The 21,644-nt window shown below is 38.3% G+C and overlaps 1 protein-coding gene and 1 pseudogene across 1 annotated transcript; one reads left to right on the top strand and one right to left on the bottom strand.

The window, feature by feature from the left end:
* Nucleotides 1–607: 607 nt before the first annotated feature.
* DPH5 (diphthamide biosynthesis 5) lies at nt 608–20,203 on the bottom strand. Its single transcript, XM_008490890.2, has 7 exons — nt 19,790–20,203; nt 17,928–18,052; nt 14,635–14,743; nt 4,983–5,103; nt 2,884–2,923; nt 1,736–1,839; nt 608–860 (listed from the first exon to the last, which is right to left on the bottom strand). Exons 1-7 carry the CDS (start codon nt 19,922–19,924, stop codon nt 637–639), a joined length of 858 nt encoding a protein of 285 aa, XP_008489112.1. The 5' UTR covers nt 19,925–20,203; the 3' UTR covers nt 608–636.
* LOC103525981 overlaps nt 20,171–21,644 on the top strand; it is a 62,497-nt pseudogene continuing 61,023 nt past the window's right edge.

The raw sequence follows: 21,644 nt of genomic DNA, 5'->3' as shown, positions 1-21,644 counted from the left end.
AACATCCGAAGTTCAGCTCTGTTTTACACTTCTGTAACCTGAAATATGAATTTCTATGCACCTTCTTCTGTTTCACCAGCTAAGTTCTTGTTTTTCTTGGTTTAGACATAAAGAACATTCTCACCTGTCTGTATTCACTCTCCCCAGTGTAAAGATGGGTACACACTTAACCTGTTTTGTGAGCTAATGGTTTCTATTGGCGAGGGAACTACTACCTTTCTGAAAAGTTGAAAAGCAAAATTTAACATCTCAAATGTACTTACAACTAAGTATGCAGCAGGCTTGGTTAATGTACTGCAGTGGGAGTGATGCCAGACAGGTATGTGGTGCTCTTCTTTAGTTACCTACTTGCACTTCTTATCTTAGTTGTCAGCCTAAGACTGTAGATGTTAGTGAACTGAATTAGACAAAGGGTTTTTAAGGTGTGAAGGTTTTCAGAGGTGTCTACAGGTCAGAAGGTGATACTAAAAGCTGCAGCTTGCAGATTGTAGCCTCATGTAAAAGTAGGTCTGTGTTCCTACAGTGTTGTCTTTTGATACAATATACAATCTAACTGCACTTAGGCAAGCTCTAAATAGTCACAGAAATAATTTTATGCTGTTAAGACAGAAGAAAAATTTAAATCCCCATTTTTATTTAAGTGGTCCTTTGACATGCATTATTTTCAAAACTGGAACTATCTACAGAAAAAAGCTTAAGCATTTCTAATTCCAGAGGATGCATAGTGCCTGTTACAATCAAGGAATGTAGTGGACCACCTAACTCCACTGTAGACATCTGATAGAGTGTGCCTGAAGCAATCTTCTGATCCAGAGCACCCACACGTGCAAGGGCAACACAAACTGTGTTTTCAGTAATTTCTGTAAGAAAGAAGATTAAATGCTTAATTTATTGACTAATAGTCCTATCATAAAAGTACTCAAAATGTCTAAACCTTAACACTGCTTTTGTAAGCCTCTGCAATTCTTAAGTTTCTAAATAAATCATTGGAGTGGCCTAGAAAGCTTGTTCTTCCAAAAAAATAAAAATGTATCTTAGGGGTGTTTAAAAACAAGAACAGGGAGGCAGAAGAAATAAAATACAAAGTGCATTCGGGAATTGTCTTCACTTTGAGGAAGCTGCTACTTCTAGTTCATTCTACATATGCATAAAATGAAAGGGTTTTTTATTTTAACAGTATTTAAGGGTTTTAAAAGGAAGAATATAGATGATTATCTAGTAAAAGAATTTTTCTGTTGTGTTATTTTGAGCTATCTCTATAGTTGATGTGTTTTCATCCTTGGTCTCAGGAGATGTCTTTCACAGTGTGCTCTTGACTAGTGTTATAAATTCAGGGTCAAAATCAGAGTTCTGAATTACTGAGTTAACCTAGATGCATGCTCCTATTCAGGTAGAGCAAAGTGTGACCAGTCTAATGTAGCAGAGATTTTTGAAGCTCAACTTCAACTTCTTAGAATCCTTCTGCCTCCTGCAAGTCTAACACATCAAAGCACTCAAAATTAAAGGATAGAAACAGCACAGGGTTACCAAGCTGAGGATTTAACTAAACCTCCAGGAGCCACTAGCACTTAGTCATCTGTGCTCACTGGACTATGTTCAGACTGCCAAATCCATCTCATGGCTAGGATTTCAGGCAGCTCAGTTCCACTGCAGATCAAGAGGATGCAAAGATGAAGAGAAAGGGAGTGTGGTGTGAGAGAGGTAGTCACAGATAGAACGACTGCAGTAATAGTACCTGGTTCCTCTCCTTGAAGCCTCCTGTTTTGAATAATGCCAAGGAGCTGTTCTGCAGCTTGATTCACACTCATATAACGTGGTGGCTCATAAATCTTTCTTCCTCTGTGGGGAAAGTAGAGAACTTTCACATATAACCCATTTAATTATCCCTAGTGTTCTTAGAGTTTATTTCAGGAAACCTCTAGACCAGCAAATGGAACTTAAGCAAGCCCAGGCTCCCAGGCTGGACCTTCTTAGACATGAGGGGAATATTCAAGAAAGACAGAAGTCTCTTATGTTCTCTCAGCACCTGTGAAATAGCAAGGTCTCCAGCTGGCAGATCATTTGAGTCCTAAAAGCAAATTCAGCTGCTGGAATCAATATGAAGGTTTTATAGTTATTCTTGCATTAGACTTAAATTCAAGGACAAACTACTGCTTTTCTGTCAAATGCCCTGCAGACAGATGATTACAGACTAGAAACATATTCTTAAATGAAATGCTGCTTTCTTTGCCAACTGTGGATTCAGTCAAACAGATTTTATTTTGAAACTCCAGAATAAACAAACCTCAGTGATACTGAGAGACTTCACAAATGTTGATTTAGACCAGTTACAGCATGCCTATATTCACCACTGTCAAAACACACAGATTGCAAAGAGATGATTAAGATGTGGCAAGGGCTTTTTAAAATACAGTTAAATGAACTCGAGCATTTTCTATACATTGCTTATTTAGCTGTTTTAAAAGAGTGGTATGTATTCAGTACTTCACACTGTTTCTAGCTAGTGTAAGGAAGAATGAATTAAACTGTTTCAGTTATTAATCTATTTCAGAACTGGACAGAACAGTAGTCAAATAACATTTCATTTGCCAAGGGGAAAGCTTACCTCCTTCTGACTTAATGCTCCTCAGAGAAACAGTTAAAAAAAAAAAAGATTATGCTCTGCTGCAACTTCACTTACTGTAAATTAAGCCAGGTCCTATAGTAATGAACAAAAATGCTCCACTCCTTGTAAGAAACAAAAGATCATGGCTACTGAGAAGTACAAGAGAAGGCAGGTAAGTTCAATATTAGGCTAGGGACAAAGAACCTCCATTCCTTGTACAAAAATATCCTTTGTAAATATACTGTATGTTTCTATATATTTTCAAAATGGTGACTCACTTCATTAGATTCTCCAGAGACTGCTCCTTCACCTTAATATCTGCAGAACAAAAAAGAAATTAAAAAGCAGGTTTCCTACAAACTTCCTACTTAGTTTTATATGTAGGTAAAGTTTAATTTAATTAGTAGATTCTATAAACTTTATAACAATATTCTACCTAATCCAGGCAAATGGAGCAGGAATAATATTCTATTGTTTCATATGTTGACTCATCACAAAATATTGTGATTTTATGCATGGGATTTTACCCAAAGATAAAGCACATTTCACAGATTTCAGGGCAACATAGATTAAAGATAAAGATACTGCAGTAGAGATTGCAGGCACATTTACCATAGGATAGCTAAACACCACCCTGTTTAAACACACCAGGAGGGTACTGGAACAACCCTTAAATTACAAATACATTGCGGTCTCAAAAGGTAAAACATAAGACTGACTGACAATGATTACATCACTGCTGTGCAGGAACCTGACTTGCATTAGCACTTCCTTCCAATCAAAATTTAGAAAAATCTTGTTACAGTAAAAAAAGGATTTGGACAAAAGTTAAATAGAGAAAGGTAAGACTCTGCACCCCTGCAATTTTATGCAACTCAATTGACTGAAATCTCTCCAAGATGCAATCAAATGCTATCTGTATTCAAATGTCCCCAAAATATGAAAGCTGGATATACTTCTACTCTTGATCTTAAAAAAATATATTTGCTTAATTTACACAATCAACTCCTAACCCAAAGTGACTCTGAAGAAAGGGGTTTAAAATGCAGAGCTGCAAGATTATTAGTGCACAATTTACCAAACTGCTTATATGTATGTGAAGTCACTTTGAATTCTGAAATTTATCAGTACCAACCTTGTTATGGCACATTTGCTTATCTGGTAACCTAGTCTAGCTGGATACATGATCAATAAGTAGACCAGAATCACCAAGTAGTATTAAGGGAACAATTAGAAAACTCCTATTTTTCAGCTGTGAGCTACAATTAGATGCAGATACCACAACCATCCTGAAAAATGAGATTTAAAATTCAATTTTTTGGTTTTACTCTCACTATTATATATAAAAAAACTTAAAAGGTAGCACATAAAAATTATTATACAAAATATTTAAAAAACCTTTGTTTTAACATATGGCTGTAATAATTCTTGCTTAAAACACTTGTGAAACACTTCTTTAAAGCAATTCTGATTTTTAGCTCTTTTGAAAAGCAACAACTTTCAAGGCCCTGGACAGTTAGATGTGCATTGATGCTAACACATTGGAATTGTTTCCTGCTCAGGATTCCTCTACTTACCACAGACATTGCTTTTACTTAAAGTATTAATTTACTTAGCACTGCCAGATACCAGCTGTGTCTCAAAGATGATACAGAAAGGTATGTAACTATACATACAAATATACAAGTGCCTTAATAGTTCATATGCAGGCAGTTCCACAACTTCAAGGAGTTACCTAGATTTGTAGAGTTATTCAGAAAATGGCTTTCGGCCAAGGATTGCTTGGTGGAACAAAGATGGGGCAGCACCCTGGGACCCTGGGGACAGTGGACAGGGAAGAGCAATATCGTGTTTCAGCTCCATGATAGGCAGGGATTTTTTTACAGCACTGTAGCCTCTCGTACCTACAGAAGTTCCCAAAACATCCTCAGATTAAATAATGTAGAAACAGAGGAATGGCAATATTGCCTTACAGAACAGAAATGTGGTTAAATTTAGCACCCAGAAAGTCAAATGTGTTGAGCTCTAACCTAATTAAGTAAATAAAATACAGCTGCTACTCACTGCAATCTGACTGAGATCCTAAGCTTGATCCAGCTTAAAATCACACTGATCTTTCAAGAAAATAGGTGCCTCCTGCTCATATTTAACTTCTCCGAAGGCATCATTTCTGATGGATTTTCTGAAGAGGAATTAAGACATTCCTAGGTGCTGTAGCATGAACAATGGCTGAACATTCCCTTTTTTGGTATGTTTTCAAAGACACATATTAGTTAAGAATAGTTGTTCAATGACAGACTTTATCTCCTGTCTATCACTGTTGTCTCTGGATGCCATGGAAGATGGTGGCTAAGGAACTGGGACAGCTGCTGCTTACCAAGCAAGCACAGTGTGTGCATTCCATTCTGCCTGTTCTTCGTGATCTTGTCAAAAAAGCTCTCTGGTTTCCATGTATCTGTCCAGAAAACTACAGAAACTGTCTCTCCAAAATTGTACAACTGCAAAACAAAAAAAATGCAATAACATACACACTGAAGAAAACAATCAGTAGAGCACACAAAAAGTAGCTATGAAAATCATGAAGAATTGGCAACACTGAAAAGTCCTGAGCCTAGTTAATAAAGAAGTTTCATAGTGCAGGAAGTGTCCCCTCCTGTAAGATGCTTGAGCCTGCTCTTTCACAAATACACAGCTAAGTACTGCAGTAAAAATAATGCTTCCTTTTTAAAAAGTTGCCCTATGCTTCTCTGTATCTCTTGACAAGTTCTAGTGCATTCCTTTGCATTCTCTGCCTTCTTTTTAATAATCTGTAATTAGCAGACTGTTTTTTCTTCAAAATAGAGATGTGCTGTTCATTTACTCTCCAAACAGTAAAGCATGTTAAAGAACAACTAATGAACTGCCTGTAAAGTTTTTACCTATCTCTGCAGTCCCCTTTTCAATGTATATTAAGTAAGTTTCAATCTACCTTCTATTCTTTGGTAGTTAATTCTGAAGTACTTTTACAGAGAAAACTTCGTGAGACTAGCACAAAAATTAGTACTTATAATTTCTTGTTTTGGCTAAGGCTAGGCATTATAGCCATAATATCTGAAACATTTTGACTGTACTGATATAGTATTATTTGCATTTAAAAAGTAATTTGCTTCGGATGAAAGCTCTACCATGCAAAAGAATTTACAGTCTAAAGAGACAGTGGATACAAAATCAGAAGGCAGGAAGCAGGCTGGTACAGCATTTTAATGCACATATGGTAAGAAAATATTGCTAGCAGATTCTACATAGAACATACTCACTGATTTTATTCTCAGTCTTAATACATTTTATTACTGTAAGTCCCTGTTGTCAGTGAACACACTTGAAGCAATAGTCTTGCCAAACATTTCCAGTGCTGCAAAAGCCATATGTAACCTAAGGCAGCATTTGGCTTCAAACTTTCTGTAACCAGCTTGAAAAAGGGCAAAATCATTCATCCATTGTGCTAAATTCAGCTCTGGAACATGGCCAACCTAAATGGATTTTACAGTTTGCCAATATTCTCTCTGCTCAAGCCCACCAGAGAAACAACAGTTATATGAACTAACCTCCCCACTTTCTCCATAAACCTGGAAGGCAAAGTTGCAAAGTTGCTTTTCCATGCCCACTACAGGAGGAACTGGCCCAGAAGAGGACCCTGTGTACAAGTAGCTCTGGCAGCTCTGTGCAATCTGGGGATTCCCATATACATACTTATTTTACTGTGGCATTATGTTGTGGTTTTAATTCCTTTATGCTGGCAGAGCAGAATTTGAATCAAAGCAGGGACATGTTTGGTTTTAAGGGTCCAAAAGCTCAAATATTAACCATTCATGCTGATAGGATCAGTGTTTATTCAAAGGTTCCTGGAATACTACTGAAACATTTCCACTTTTAAGTATTTCATTCTAGCTCAAGAACACACAGTATACATTTCACAACCTAAGGGTAAACGAAACCTTCCAGTAAACTAAATATAGGTTGAACCAAAGGAATTGCTCTCCTGATGTAATTTGACTATTTCAGGACTGGCTTCTAGAAAAAGAAAAGAATGCAGCTATGTGGCTAGCTGTAACTCTTCCCATTTTGTACCAAATCTGAAGTAAAACTATTAGAAAAAGGTTCTATTTCTCCCCTTCTCTCTTTGAGCATCTGGGAGCAAATGAACCTTCAACCTTATTGATAGTATACCTTCAGTCATGAACAGCTGCTGATATGTCCAGTACCAATGTAGCATCTGCCACCTGAAAGCCACTGCAGTCATTTCCAAAAAAGCAGGAGCCCTCCTTCAGTACAGAAAGAGGCCTCAACTAACCTCAGATCTCATCCCAGTCTCTTTGGTATTCTGATAACCCAAAGGAGAGAATTTCCACTTCTATATTTTAGCAAAGAAAAATATGTGCAGAAATAGGCAAAAAGTTACTATCTGATAAGTATTTGGTTGGCCATCAAATCTTCCAAACCACTCTGCCACATATTAAAAACTATTTGAGCATTCAGCTTCATACCCTACAGCACTTATTCTAATTGTTCTTTTTCTCTTTTCCATTGATCCTCACAAAGATTCTGCATCATCTTTGCCAACAAGACGTTAAGCGAGCTTCTCTTTGTGCAAGCACTGCCAGACAGATTCTCTGAATCTGTCCTTTGTTTACCAGGTTTTGCATTAAAACTGAACTCTGAATGTTAAAAAAGAAAAAAAAACATTTTTGTCAGAAATGTCCTGTCTATTCAGCAGAAATAATTTCAGAATATCTTCCTGGGGTATTGGTATCATAGAAAACAAGACTTTCAGTCTCAGAAAAATAATTTGTTTTCTCAGTACCCAGACAGCCGAGAAGTAACCTCTACACCAAAGAAGATGGAATGGTGTGTATTTAATTAACATCCTAGAAATGTGTTTTCAACTTAAGCCCCTCTACTAACTAAACTTCTAAAGGATAGATGTATAAATTGTGTATACATATATTAACTTTAAATTAAATAGGGAAAAATACTATTTTTGAAACTTTGTACACCAACAATCTAAGAATGCTGTGAAACTGAAGCAGTAAGTGGATACCCCTATTGTGCTTGACTATTAGTAAACAATTACCTTACAAGCACTTCTACAGACAAAAAATATTTCTTTCTCATACATCATTCAATCTCTGCAGAAATGTGACATTTATGCCAACATATGAACCACTTTCCCACCAGAGCAAGCCTGCATTCAAGCAACACATAACTCAGAATTACCTTTTAAACTCTATCCCTGTACTTCATGTAGATTAGATTTGTTCCAGTAGTTTCCTGTGTTGGGTTCTAATACCTATCTCTTGGAATCTAGCATGAACTATCTGAATTTTGACAAAAGCCTTGCTGCCAAGAAAGCAATAAATACCAAAAAGTCCACTACTGTCCTAAGGATTCAGCAGTTACAGAGGACAACAGGTCCACTAGATGCAGAGCCCACTGAAGTTAAAAGGATTCTTTTTACAAACCTGACAAGACAGAGTAGTACCCTACATTGGAATAAAACTGACACATTTGTTAACCAAGGTGTATTACAACTTGACTAGGGAAAAAGTGTCATGCTTGGGATTGTTAAGAAGTTTACTAAGAGAAGGAAGACTGTATATTGTCACTGAAAGAATTATGCTGTACAGCTTTGAAGAGAGACAACCACAAATAAAATTTCACAGGGGTCTTCTGTGTGCTGTACTCTACATTAAGCACCTGGAGTTTAGGAGGGGGTAATATCTGTTTTGAACAAGCTAAAATATCTCAGACATCACACTTGCACTAATCATCATTTTGTTAAGAATGCCTGTATTCTGCTCAGGTACAAAAGTGACAAAATTTCAAAGGGGCTCAGTGAAATGATTGTAAAGACATGTTGAGCTCTCAACTTGCAAACTGATGTTCCTACCTTCTTCCTAATGCTCAAAACCTTCACAGAAAGATTTCAAAGGTCATTTTGAAAGACCTCAGTCTTTGGAAATACCTCTCCCCCTAACCCAAGCAATAATTGGCTTAAGCAAAGCTTTGTGCGCTTACATTTTCCAATGCAATAGCTGAAGGCAGGAAAGGAAGCCAGAACTCTACTCCGAGGCAATGCTCTGTCTGCTGAAGTTTTCTGCCTCTCACAAAATACTGCAGAAAGCTGTTCATCAACTCACCCTTCCATCACTTCAAAACAAGCTATAACTCCTATTTTAATAGAAAAGAATGCCTGACAACTTCTTGTACTGTGATGTCTGTTTTCAGTTAGTATTTTTGACATTTCCATTAATTATATTTCTTATTTAACTTGTTTATATTAACAGAATTGACTGCTAATTGAGAGGCCAAAATAAACTATGTGAGAAGGGCTTTACCATGAACTCAGCTTAGGAAGCATGCATACAAGTTTAACTTCAATGAAACTAATGAGCAGCTTCATTAATGGCCAGACTGAACAACATCAGACACCTGAAGCCGTCCAGAGGAACAGTCCTCACTTAAAATACTGCTGTGGCTAATAACCACTAAAATACAGGGCATAGAAAGAAGGAAGTTGAGACTAAACAGGGAAATTAAAAAAGGAAGATCTCCATTCCCTCCAAAATGTACTAAAGCAAGCAGGAGAGAAGATTTAAGATAACATTAAAAGGTCAGTAGGGCAACAGCTGCAGAGAAACCAAGAAGTAAACATTTCAAAATACAGACATTTATTTTTACATCATCTTGCCCAGAATTACTGCTGTATCAGCTGCAATGGTGACAAAGCAATTTTTCTCTTTTGAGCCTATCTCCTCTCCTAAAATTTCAAACAGCTTCATAACTGGATACATGTCAGGGGAAGATGGTAATAATGAATCTTAACATCACATTTTTCAGACTTTGCTCCTGTACACACATACCTCCAAAACCTGTAGGACTGAAATGTTACTCAACTATGTTCCATGTTCAGATGGTCACAGGTTAACAACACAGATAGTTCTCACAGGACTGGTGTGTTCTGTAAATGAAGATACTGCACAGCCTGATCACATCCCACTGACAGACACCAAAAGGCTTTTTCTCCATAAGCTATTCCTCAATGGAACAGAGACCACAGGGCACCCTGCATGATCCATGGCAGCTTCTTGACAAATCCCGATGAACATAACTGGAAAAGCTTAGACACACTTTATTTATCCTTGTCATAAGAGTTTTGACATGATGCAACATTCACCCTCAAAAAAAGGACCATATCAAGTCATATTTTCCCCCTGTCCTCTGTAACCACTGAACAACCCGCCAAAGTGAATGAGATTTCTAATTAATTAAATATAATTAAATAGAACTCCTACTCTTCTTTGTATTAAATATTGTTGCCAGAAAACAGCTTAAGAAGTAGGACAAACATCAACAAAGAGGTAGCAAGAATCAGTCAAGCTTCATTTTTGCTTGTAATTGGTCGTAAGAAACAACCACAAGCCTAGCTCTAGCTCTTTACACTAGCTTATTTAGTACCACAGACCTTTAGTAACTTTGAATGCCTCTCATGGGAACCTTCACATGAAATTGAAAGTTTTTGCCCTCCACACGGTTATGACTCCTTCTTGTACTGCAAGCCAACGGATTGGCTCAGCTGGCCCCCAAAACTTCCTGTCCCCCTAGTAGCTGCCAGAGAGAAAGGAACTGGGAAGAAATGGATGTTTGACTGAGGGAAACCCACTCCACATGATTGCAGTCTTCAGGAGGCAGCTGAGACAAATCACATAAAAGAAACTGAACCTAAGAACACGTTTTTTTTTTTTTTTGCTACAACCCACTCCATAAGCAGGACAGAATTCAGTTATCAAAAGATTCAGAAACTCCAAGAAAATTTGAACAGGACAGGATTTTCTCTTCATGGTAATGTCACCTTATTTTTAATAAACTCTTAAGACTCTTCTGAACATTATCAAACAATGATTCATTTCCACTCTGGTCACTTGGGGTTACTAATCTGAACTGAATTTCCATCTAAATGGAAAAGAGAACCTATTTTGATTAAATGGATGTTTCTGGGTTATGTTTTCTGGTGATAAATGGCACTAATTCAACCAGTAATTTTAAGTAGTAAAATAGTGTGACCAGTACCAATTTAATCTTTAACTGGTTTTAGAAACAAATGCCAACCTCTAAAACACTCAGAAGCTGCTAAGTGAGAAAACCAATGAATGATGGAAAAGTTTGTTTTAAATGTCACCGAATAAAAAAGACTTCGAGTAGAGCCCCACCTATTAGAGCAAAGACTATTTTTGAAGACTGGACACAGAAGAGGGTGGGACTCAGAGCTTATGCTCCTGCAGCTACCACAGGTTTTCTATTTGACAGTGAGCACAGTTATCCTTCAGCTTCCTTATTAGAAATAATATTATAAAATTATTATAAGTAATATTTCCCTACTTCAAACTGAAAAATGTACCTACCTGTTCAGTAAAGATTAAAAAATAACATAGTAAGCACTGCTTTTGTATTTCAATGATCAGATCAGTAGTGAAAAGACAATTATTTTAGACCGTCTGTCTTACAAGAATTAACTGGACTGCAAACAAAAAACTGTGTCACTGAAAGAAACAAGGGGACATGCAGATGTTTGTTCTAAAGTTACTCAGGTGGAAAGTGGGTGTGTCTCAAAAGAAAGGCAGGTCTTTGCTATGACGTTTTTTTAACCTAGCTACCCTACCAAAATATAAAGTGCTAGCAAGACCACTCTCCCAGAAATATGTGGCTCATTTTAGTGCTTTATCTCATCCCATGGCTTGCCTCCAGCTTTGCACTTTAGTCCTCAATCCTTTTTTTTTTTTTTTTTGGTATAGTAATTATACTATCTCAAGCCACTTCAAGTTGCATCAGTCATTCACATGCATCACAGGTCAATATGATGCAGAGTTGTCCTCATGTGTTTGACCCTCCATACTGCTGTCTGTCCCAGAGATATATTACCAGAACTGAGTCAGAAAGAATTCTGTCTGGAGAGCTCTACTCTGGCCAGTGACCATCCCAAACTAAGCCAGATGTCAGGCAGATTAGGTAGGAAGGAAAAAAGTACAAATTAGAGATACTGAATTTTCTGCCTTTTTATTCCAATTTTATTCCATTATTTTATTCTGCCTTTTTGTTCCAAAGCTATGGAACTACAGTGCAGCTGCTGCTGAGGAAAGCTGAACTGCCTCACAAGTTAGCACCTACTAGAAGTGCTCTCTGAGAATTTTTGCCACCCCCTGGGGGCTTCTGTCCCCCTCCTGATTTCCATGGCAGTGTGCGTAGATACCAAACCACATATAGAAGCACTGGTGGTTGTTACCCACTCCAACAGGAGTCAGAGTGATTACATACCTACAGGTCAGATTCCTGACAAGAGAGGCAAACCTGCAGAGAACGTGCTAAGAGGCACACACACACAGGCACTCTCCCTGGCTTCTCCCCCCAGGCTGTATTTTAATTTTATTTTATTTTTAGGGAAAATATGCTCTTCAGCATATTTTCAGCAGCTCTTCAACAAAAAAAAAAAAAAAAAAAGAAAGAAAAAAGAAAAAAATTTTTAAAAATCTGACACAATGAAGCACAGCAGGAACAGGGTAAAAGAAGGAGCCACAGTAAGTCATAAAGCTTTATGGCCAGTCAGACTAATATCTGACTAATATTCACTGTTACAGTATCCCCTGCTTTCATTTGTATCAGTCTGTAAGAGCTTTCATTTTCAACCTTCCTTACAAGTCAGTAACTCACTACTGTATAGGAAAACTGCACAACTACTAGAATGCAGTTGGCTGCACAGAAACATGGATCTGATGACAAGAGACATTCTTTTGTCAACAGACTGGGCTGTAACTGCATTTTACAGAGGGCCTAATCAGCAGTTACAGCTCATTACGCACATGGCTTTCAGAACAGGGTATAAAGGTGTTTCCTGTTTTTCTGTAGTGAGAAAGAAAGAGGTTTTGTATCAGAATCAGATTAAAACAAGAAAAAAAAGCCAAGCCTTCTCTGTGGTGAAGCAAAAGAGGAATTCCTGCTATACTTGACAGCAGCTTTGCAATTTAAAACACAGTGACTCCAAAACCAAATTGAAGGTAGGAAACATCCATGAACATAGACTGCTGAAAGAAAATGTAAACTTCCATCACAATTCTAATTAAATCACAGGATGCTTTTTGGAAACATACCCCTCACTTGCTGTTTATGCAATGATGACTTAAACACACAGCTTGTTACTGTCTGTCTGGTAATACAATAAAATCACTATTTCCTAAAATGCTTAATAGATCAACAGGATTGTTGACTTACGAGAAGGCAGCCCCTCCCAAGCCAGAATGGAAAAGGAGACTAATGCCAGAGTGAATAACATCACATTTCCTTCAGAGTCTGTTCCCTTCAACGTGGGATAAGGAAACAGTAAACTAAAACGCTCCATATGTGAAATACCTCATGGACATATGTTTGCATATATATTCCTCATATGTTTGCAATATATTGCAAATTATTTTTTTGCTCTTTTTTTTCAATTGAACTAGAAGTTCTATACTCTCCCTTCCCATGCCTTGCTGGCATTCAGAGAATATCATTGCCTGTTCTCTCTGGAAATACAAGCTGTGCATCTTCCTTCCTAATGAAGGTAAAACAATAAAAAGATAGTAGGTAGTAGAAACTGCTTGTCAACAGCTTGACAGCAGAAGCAAACTTTGCACCACACTGAAGGCAAAAGGGTGAGCCCCAACCTCAGCTCCTGTGTTACCTGCCCAAGTAAGTGCATTCATGCAACAGCTGCCATCTATCTGCTGTACATGTAGATTTTTGACAAGAAGCCTATTTCCTTCCTAAAAGATAATTTTGTTCAAGTGTTAGAGCAACAGGCAGGTATCACTAAGAAAGTGCTCACAGGAAGAACTATAAAGAATGTGAATCCTGTGCTGCATTCCCTTCTGCATTCACATCTCATAAGAGGTGTGAATCCAGTGTTGCTGAACTGCCAGATCACGCAGGACTCTTGCATTGCTAAACTGCTCAAATGTGATCAAATCCAGAGGTAATGTGTAAGCATCAACAAAAGGCTATTGGAGTTTGTTAGTGTAAATTTTAAGGTGTCAGTTGTTTGTTGACATTTTTTTTTAATGGTGTTCTTTTATGTTAAGCTAAGAAGGAATGCTTCCTCCTTCAGTGGTAACTGCTTACTGTTCTTGTCTGTAGTAAACTTATATTCCTGTGCTTGCTCTCAGTGTTTGAAAAGTGGAAGCTTGGTTTGGAGGTCCCCATACACAGGGAACTATTCTGAAACTTGAGCGGGCAGCTTCAGTGTTAAAGTAATGAATGAAAACAAGAGGGGGAAGCTTCAACTAATTTATATGTGACTAGTTATGACACACACATTGATGTATGCAGGAAAAGTAAATAATGGACCTATGCATGTATTAAAGGGAGTAATGAAGCATTTACTTGGGGGCTGCTAGACCTTTTCTACTTTAGCCATGCAAAAAGTATTTGTTCTTTCAGTCCTTGGCTTGGCAAATCCCTCCTCTCACAGCAGATAAGCAGAAAGTGAAGATAAGTCAACCTCAGAAAGGAAGTATGCATCATACACAGGATTTTGGAATTAGTTATGATCTGAGTTGGGCAGATAGCTTGTGCACATATTCTTTTAATGAGAAGACCAGCAAATATCTCAGCAGGATAATAACAATTAAAGAATAAACTTATCAGGTGACCATCAGAAGTAGAAAGAAGCCAAGACGAGGTTTATCTGTAAACTAACTTAAATATCAAAGTCTCATGGGGCAGAAGGAAGTCAGAAGGCAGAGAAGAATAGAAGTGTTACTATTCACTTAAACATGCACCCACCAAAGCAGCTTTTGCTGACATGTAGCATGCTGAAAAGGAAGTGTTGTTAATAAATTCTGACAACAGAAGTATATAGTTGCTATAGATCTTGAAACTTTAGATTGCAACATGCAACAGCAATAGTAGAAGTCACTAATTCTAATTTTAAAAGTTGTGGAATAGCATATTTACAAAAATGTTACCTGTAAACCACAGCAGCCCACTGCATTCATTATTGAAGCATTATGAATGACCTTGTATGGAATCCCCAATTTTACTGCACGCAGAACTAAATCACTGTGTGTTGTGGCTCTGTGTTAAGAAGAAAAAAGAATTAAAGATTGAAGAGATAGAGACCAGGTGTTAGTAAATTCATACTTCAACAAAGTAAAATGAAACCTTTCACAACTAGAGCAATGCAAACGTGCCAGAAGGGCAACAATTAACTTGACTAATTGTTAGAGGAAAGTAAAGACTCCAATAAGGTTTCTGTATGTCATGCTCTCTAGCTGAAAATACAGCTATCTTTTACAGTTGTCTTCAGCCTCCTGACATCATTAAAACTGTAACACCAATACAATTGTTAAAGTATCTTTGGCAACTACTTGAAAATGAAAGTTCCATTTATCCTTTCTCTGAAGGTATCTGCTGTACATCTGTTGAACTGTGAAGGTAAATTTTATTTGGCATAGACTTCAGCACAGCACCGATATTTCCTTACTCTCTGTCCAGCCGGGCCTTCTCCCATCGGCACCAGTGCATGCTAGGAAAGCAACAGACTCACACAAGAACTTTCAATGGACTGAGATACTGCATGCAGTGCTAAGAAAAAACATTCTTAGACAAAAACAAACTTTGCAGTAGGTAAGCCAAACTGACAATGCCTAAGTTTGATCAAGTTTATCCTGAAATAATTAAGCGCATTCTAGTTAAGCTTGGAACTCAACTAAAACTGGCTCCAGGTCTAATGCACAATAAACACCTTGCTGTCACTGGTGCAAGAATGACTGGAGTTAATGCCATTGGGATTTGAGTCCTTTTAAGAGATGGTAAGCATGTATAGATACAGCATTTTTTCCAATTGCAGCAATGCTTACCCATGTATCCTGCTTAGATGTATTCTTACATATATGACAGGCACTCCGTTTTCCATGTGAAATATGAAAAGAACCTAAATGTTACCTAAATTTATCAAACCTGAGCAATGACCTTATCCATCTCATTCCCAAAATGTAATACATTTTTCTGTGTGGGCATTCCAAAGAAGGAAGCAAAGAAATAAATAGGATATACTGACATGAATAAATAGAAGACTGCTTTCACCCTGGCCTGGTTCAGTTATCTTAACCAAAATGCCCTGATTTTTAATACTGTGTGTCTGAGCAGCACCAATCAGCAGATCAGGTGCTTCAGAGTGGAACAAATATGTGGCAGCAGTTGGCAAGGCTGAAAAGAATCAACTGTTTGAGAAAAAAAAAAAATATCAGTTTCACTGGAGAAAAAACCAGAGAAATGCGAATTCAGGAAATCAGAGACCCTGATGCAAACATGCTTCCAGGACAATGCAGTAAAGTGATCTAAAACAATACTTTGGTTAGTAATCAAACTATGCTCCTGATGTCTCTAAGCAAAGCTGATAAGAATCCCTGCTCAAAGAGAAGAGAGGACTTGTTTTACAGCCTTGTATTACTCCCTTCACATACGTAGGACAAGGTGCACTGGAGGAATTTGTGGTTATGCTAATACTGACCAAGGCATCAGCTGACTTTACTCACTGCAATTTGCTGCAGCCAGTATTTTCTCCCAACAGATCTGTCTATAATGACTGCAGCTAAAAGCAGAAGTGCCCTCATAAGCACTATACCTCTGCACCAAGATATATAAGTATTTTCTGTCACTGATAAGAGATCTTAAGTTTCATGGCCAGTGATAATATGAATGTTAGCATCAGGCTGAATTAATGTGGGCTTTCCAGTATACTACTAAAATTGTCAGGCTCCTGCTAGCGCATCCATAGATGTTACCACATAGGCAGATAGAAACTTGCAGGGAACAACAGTGAGAATAACACACGCATAGCTTGCTTTATCACTTAAACTATGAACTACCAACACTGAAGATTTCCTAAGTACCTGTCAGGTACTATTCTGATCTGCAAAAATACTTGAAATTCTATGATCAGCTGCAGTCACATGGCTCCTATCCTCCTGTCATATAGCTTCTCTTAGGACAGAAACATCCAATACTCTTTCCTAGTAACACTATGAATCTTTAAATCCTTAGGGCTCTGTATGGGAACAGGAGCTGTTCCAGCTACGTTAAAAGCTAAGAACATAAACATTTACAGAGAAACAACTTGTTCAAAAAAGGGTAGCTTTCTACTACAATGGTGTAGTATGTTAATTAGAACTTAAGTACATGGACAAAAACTAATAACTGAGGCAGATCAAGATGCTGCTTAGAAGCAGCAATTACATTTTAATACATGTAAATTGTTGATTTTCATCCTGTGTACTTGTATCAGTCACTGGAACAGAGCACAAAGGTACAGGTAATACAGCTCTTCACTATACATGAATCCTAATTTTAATGTTAACATGCATTGAAACTATAATTAATATTTCTGAAATACAGGATCACCTGACCGTAAGTACTGATTTAATATAATATTCTCTTTCCAGTTCCCTTCAACCTGTATTTACATAAATTATCTGCTTTCAACAGATATGCACACTGCTCCTCTTTTTCATAAACTATTTTTTCACTCACAAATAGGGTGCTCAGTGATCTGATTTTCCTTATGTCCCTTAGTGCTATGCTGTAAAACTTGAAGCACCAGCTGGAGACTAAAAGCCCTTCTGTATGGCTTGACATTACATGCCTGACTGAAATGACAGGCGGAGATCCTTCTGGTGACAGAAAAAAGACTATACTTTTCAGCAGGAAGAAAAGGTGGAAACAAAAGGCTTAATAAACCAAAGTGGTAAGACATTTGTAATGACCCAAGTGATTTTACAAATTAGCATACGTCAAAGCAGAAGCACTGTACAACCAACAGTCTGTATTCACTCTTAAACACTGAGTACAGAAGCTGCAGTTTGTAACAAACAGCAACTAAAGGAATACTCTCTCAAAACATAGTGCATGCCTTAATTATGTGATACCCTAGATTTCTTCTGTTAGCAGATAAAACCTGGAACAACATATTCTCTATAAAATGGAGAATGAAATGAGTGACTGCTGCAGGAAAGATTTACAGATCCTGGAGGGTCCACATTCCTATCTGCACGGGATATTTGGCAAGGAAATACCAAAGCAAGATGACTTGTAGGCAACTGCATGCATATTTTTAATGTAATAAAAAAATACACAAAGACATAAAAGGTTCTTCTGGTCTGAGAATCAGCTTCTTCAAAAAGAATTACAGACTATGGCTTCTTCCTATTTAAAAAAGTGATCAAGCTAGAGAAATAATTACACCTTTGTTTTGTCTTACCCAAAGGGATCACCAACAACAAGAAATGCAACATCACAGACATCAGCCTCTTCTAAAATGCTATCTGCTTCTTGTTCCACCATTTCTCGGTCAGCCAAAGTCAATTCTTTCCCATAAAACTCCTCCTAAAATTGAAATTAATAATAAACATCAACATAGGACACTTGGTAGTGCATTCGTCTTTCTCTGGGTGCTCATTCAGGAACACAGGGAACAGACAATGAAAAGGCCAACTTTATTCTTTCAAGCAGACTCCCCTTGCAAGAACATCTGAGCTTCCCATCAAGCAGCTCATTAGTTGATAAAAATTAGTCAAGCATATTGAGATTCTCTGGTTTTTATGCCTACTGTGCCCCTTGATGAGGTGCTCTAAAACTCAATCACACCTGCACAATGGTCCAGAAAGATTTTCTACAGACTACTCTTGTGACTTCAGTGATAGCTTAATCTTTACCTGCAAATAACAGTGGAAAACCCTTTGGTTTGTTTTCATTTAATGGAATCTGCATGCTTTGAGACTGCTCCAGAAGGCAAATCAAAGCACAGTAACTACAGAATATATAAAAAACACTCTCCTGACAAAAAATAAATGTAGACTCCCTCTGAGAGTCCAGACAGTTCTTTTGCCAAATGGTAGGCTGATTTAGATGGTCAACCTCAAATAACTTTTCAAATACATTTTAGGCCAGCAGGATAAACTAAGAAAATTATATAATTTTAATTTTGAGATCTGATTGACATGGTGATTTCTAGAAAATCCCTGCAGGAAAGGATCTGTTCTTTATCTCGAGAGCTTTCCACTACCTGTTGCTTCTGGAGAGCCTCCTTTCAATTACAAAATAAACCATTTGGCACTGTTATTTGTATGTAAACTAGCTGAATTACCAACACTTGGTGACTAATTCCTGTATTCCCTCTTAGGCAGTTTCAGGTAAGACAACATCTTTTACTTTATTTGTATTGATCTTTTTTTCTGTAATTATCTCCTCTTTGGGAACTTCCACAGTTTCTGAAAGACTTAAAAAAACAAAACACATAACCCTCTGAAATAACTACACAAAAAATATTCAGCATTTTTTTTTTATTTGCAGCTGACTAGAAATCCATCTTTTTTTAAAACAGATTTTGCAAAGTAAAAGATCTAAATAATTATTTGGATTTTGCAATTTTTTCCAGGTATCCAACAACAACAAAGTTTTGTTTTGAATGGATTAATTTAAATTCAGTGTATTGAAAAAAACAAGACAAAAAAAGGAGTATTCAAAATATGAAGTATTCACTTCAAAATACTGCAGGTATGCCAGAGGCGGCCCCAAACATTCTGAACTTTCTTTCCATGACCGGTGAACCCATCAGTTATAATTTTTACTACTTTTTTCTTCACTAAACTGCGTTTACTAACAAAAAGTTCATCTCCATGCTGTTCAACAGCCTATCTCTGACTGAACATGGTCAGCCAGCCTGGCCCACAGGCAGCAGGCACTGAAACACTTCAGTATGTTATTGAGGTTCTAGGTTCCAAAACATGCACTTTTGTGGTACAATTTTTTTTTTAATTAAAAATCAGATCTGACGTTTCCTTTCTGACTAGGTTCCACAACATTTCAGGACTGCCATTTCGTAAGAATCTGAGATGAAAGTTAGTGTCTAAATACAAATATTACGTGCAGAAGTGAAAAATTATTTTCGTTCCAGTCTTCTCATCAGGTAGTAAAATGCTTTTTCTACAAAATACAGTGTGTGAAGTGTTTTCTCCGAGAACGTGTTCCTTTCTCCCGCTGCTGCCGGCCCCCCACCAGCCCCCTCATCACTCCCGTGTGGAAGGCGTGAGGGCCTCGTGAGATCGCAGCGGTCGGACCTACCAGCGCTTCCTTCCCTACTGTCAGCAGGGACGTGTAGGCCTCCAGGTACACCCTGCTGCACCGCCTCACCGCCTCCAGGCCCTTCACCGTGATGTCCTTGGCATCTCCCAAGCCCAGACCGACCAGATACAGCATGCCTGAGGAGGCCCTTACAGCTGCCAGGCCCACTGCCGCCGCCACCTATCACGGGAGGGAAACGTGGATCGGCCGGTCCGCCTCACCCCGCACTGCACCGCGCCGCGTCGCGTCGCCCAAACCTCGCACCCCGACTCCGCACTCTGCGCTCAGGGCGTCCCCCGCCCCCCGCTCTGCACTTTGCGGCCCGCGGGGGCTGCTGGGAGTTGTAGTCCTCCCGGCAGGGGCAGGCCGCAGTTGTTCAGCATGGCCGTGGCGGAGGGGGGCGGGGCGCTGCCGCTCGCCAAGGGCCGAAGCGTCCCGGAGTCGGGGTTCGGTAAGTGACGCCGCCTTCTGAGGTGCTGAGGCTGGGCCTGGGTCTAGTACTGGGCCTGCTGCCGGGGCTGCCTACCCCACCAGGCAGTGGTTTAACTGCTGGGCAGTGCTTGCGCTCCTCCGGAGGCTCATTTATTGTGGGGTGGTCCCGTTAGGTGGGACCTCGTAGGACTCCATCTGCTGTCCCGCAGCCCGGGAAGCTGGAGGGCAGGTGCTTTTTCGCTTGGGAGTACAAATTTCTCCTGTTTCCCCTAAGCTATTACTGGGTGGATCGGTGCTTTTGTCGTTCTCCGTGAGGACTGGGAGCAGACTTCTTTCCAAAAGGCTTTCAAGCCTGAATTAAAAGTACCAGAAAGGTTTTTTCTTCTTGAAAACCAAGTTTTGGTGCTATTATATAGAAATTCGACAAATGCATGGTTTTGGCTGTTGCTCATACAAATATCTGTGACGTTCTTTAGGAGGAAAAAAAATCTGCCTGAAAATATGAACATGCAAAGGGAAATTAACATTTTTAAAATGTACGCTTATTATCAGTTGCGCAGAAGTTCTGCAATAGGATTGGTTAAATTATTGAATTTGTTTTCTAATATGTGAGTGTAGAGAAAATAATTAGAAGACCCTGTAAAACCTTGTTATGTGTCTGAGTTTATGCTTTTGATTGTTCAGGAAAGCAGTTGCATGCAGTCCTAGCAAAAGAAGGCTGCAGACTAGCCAGAATACACTTCTGCAATGAGAACTCAGACATGAAATCTGTGAAATTTGGAAAAAAAAATTAATTTTTTGTTTGTTTGTTTTTTCACAAGGCAAATGAGGAATTTATTTTCCCTCTTGTTTGAGAAAAGGATTTCCTTTTCTTATAAACCACATCTGGTATAAATTCAAGCTTGGCTTGCAGTGGAATACTTCTTTTAGTGGTACATAGGAATAGCAGGTTTATACTATTCTGAATTCTAAACACATCTAACAAATTGGTGGATTTGCTAGTGGTTAAAAAGAGCCAAAATATTAAATTATTAAAGGCCATTCTTCCAAATCAGCATGGGACCATGTGCAGAGAGGAAGATTAATACCAGTAGGTATATGGAGTTACAGCACTGTCCATGCTGTACGTGTATAGATGAAGAGACCATTAATTTTTCCAAAACAGGACATGCAGTGAAGAGGAAGGTGTGCCACAGAGGCAAACGTGTACTATATGCATGCCAATGACCATTGCACTCTTGACCAGATTTTTCTGGGACTTTTTTTGTATTGTTGTCTTTGTATATAGTTGGCACTAGTTTTGTATTTCTTGTAAAGAGTTAATTTGTGTAGTGATTAAAGCCTCAGATTCTTCTGGCACAATGTTTTGCATATTCTTAACAGTCTTTTCAGAAGCTTCTTTCATTCATCATGTATTCTAAAA

This window comes from Calypte anna, chromosome 8 (assembly GCF_003957555.1).
Source record: "Calypte anna isolate BGI_N300 chromosome 8, bCalAnn1_v1.p, whole genome shotgun sequence".
In the NCBI taxonomy this organism is placed as follows: domain Eukaryota; kingdom Metazoa; phylum Chordata; class Aves; order Apodiformes; family Trochilidae; genus Calypte; species Calypte anna.
Note: the sequence above shows the minus strand (reverse complement) of the source record. Positions and strands in the feature narration are given on the sequence as shown.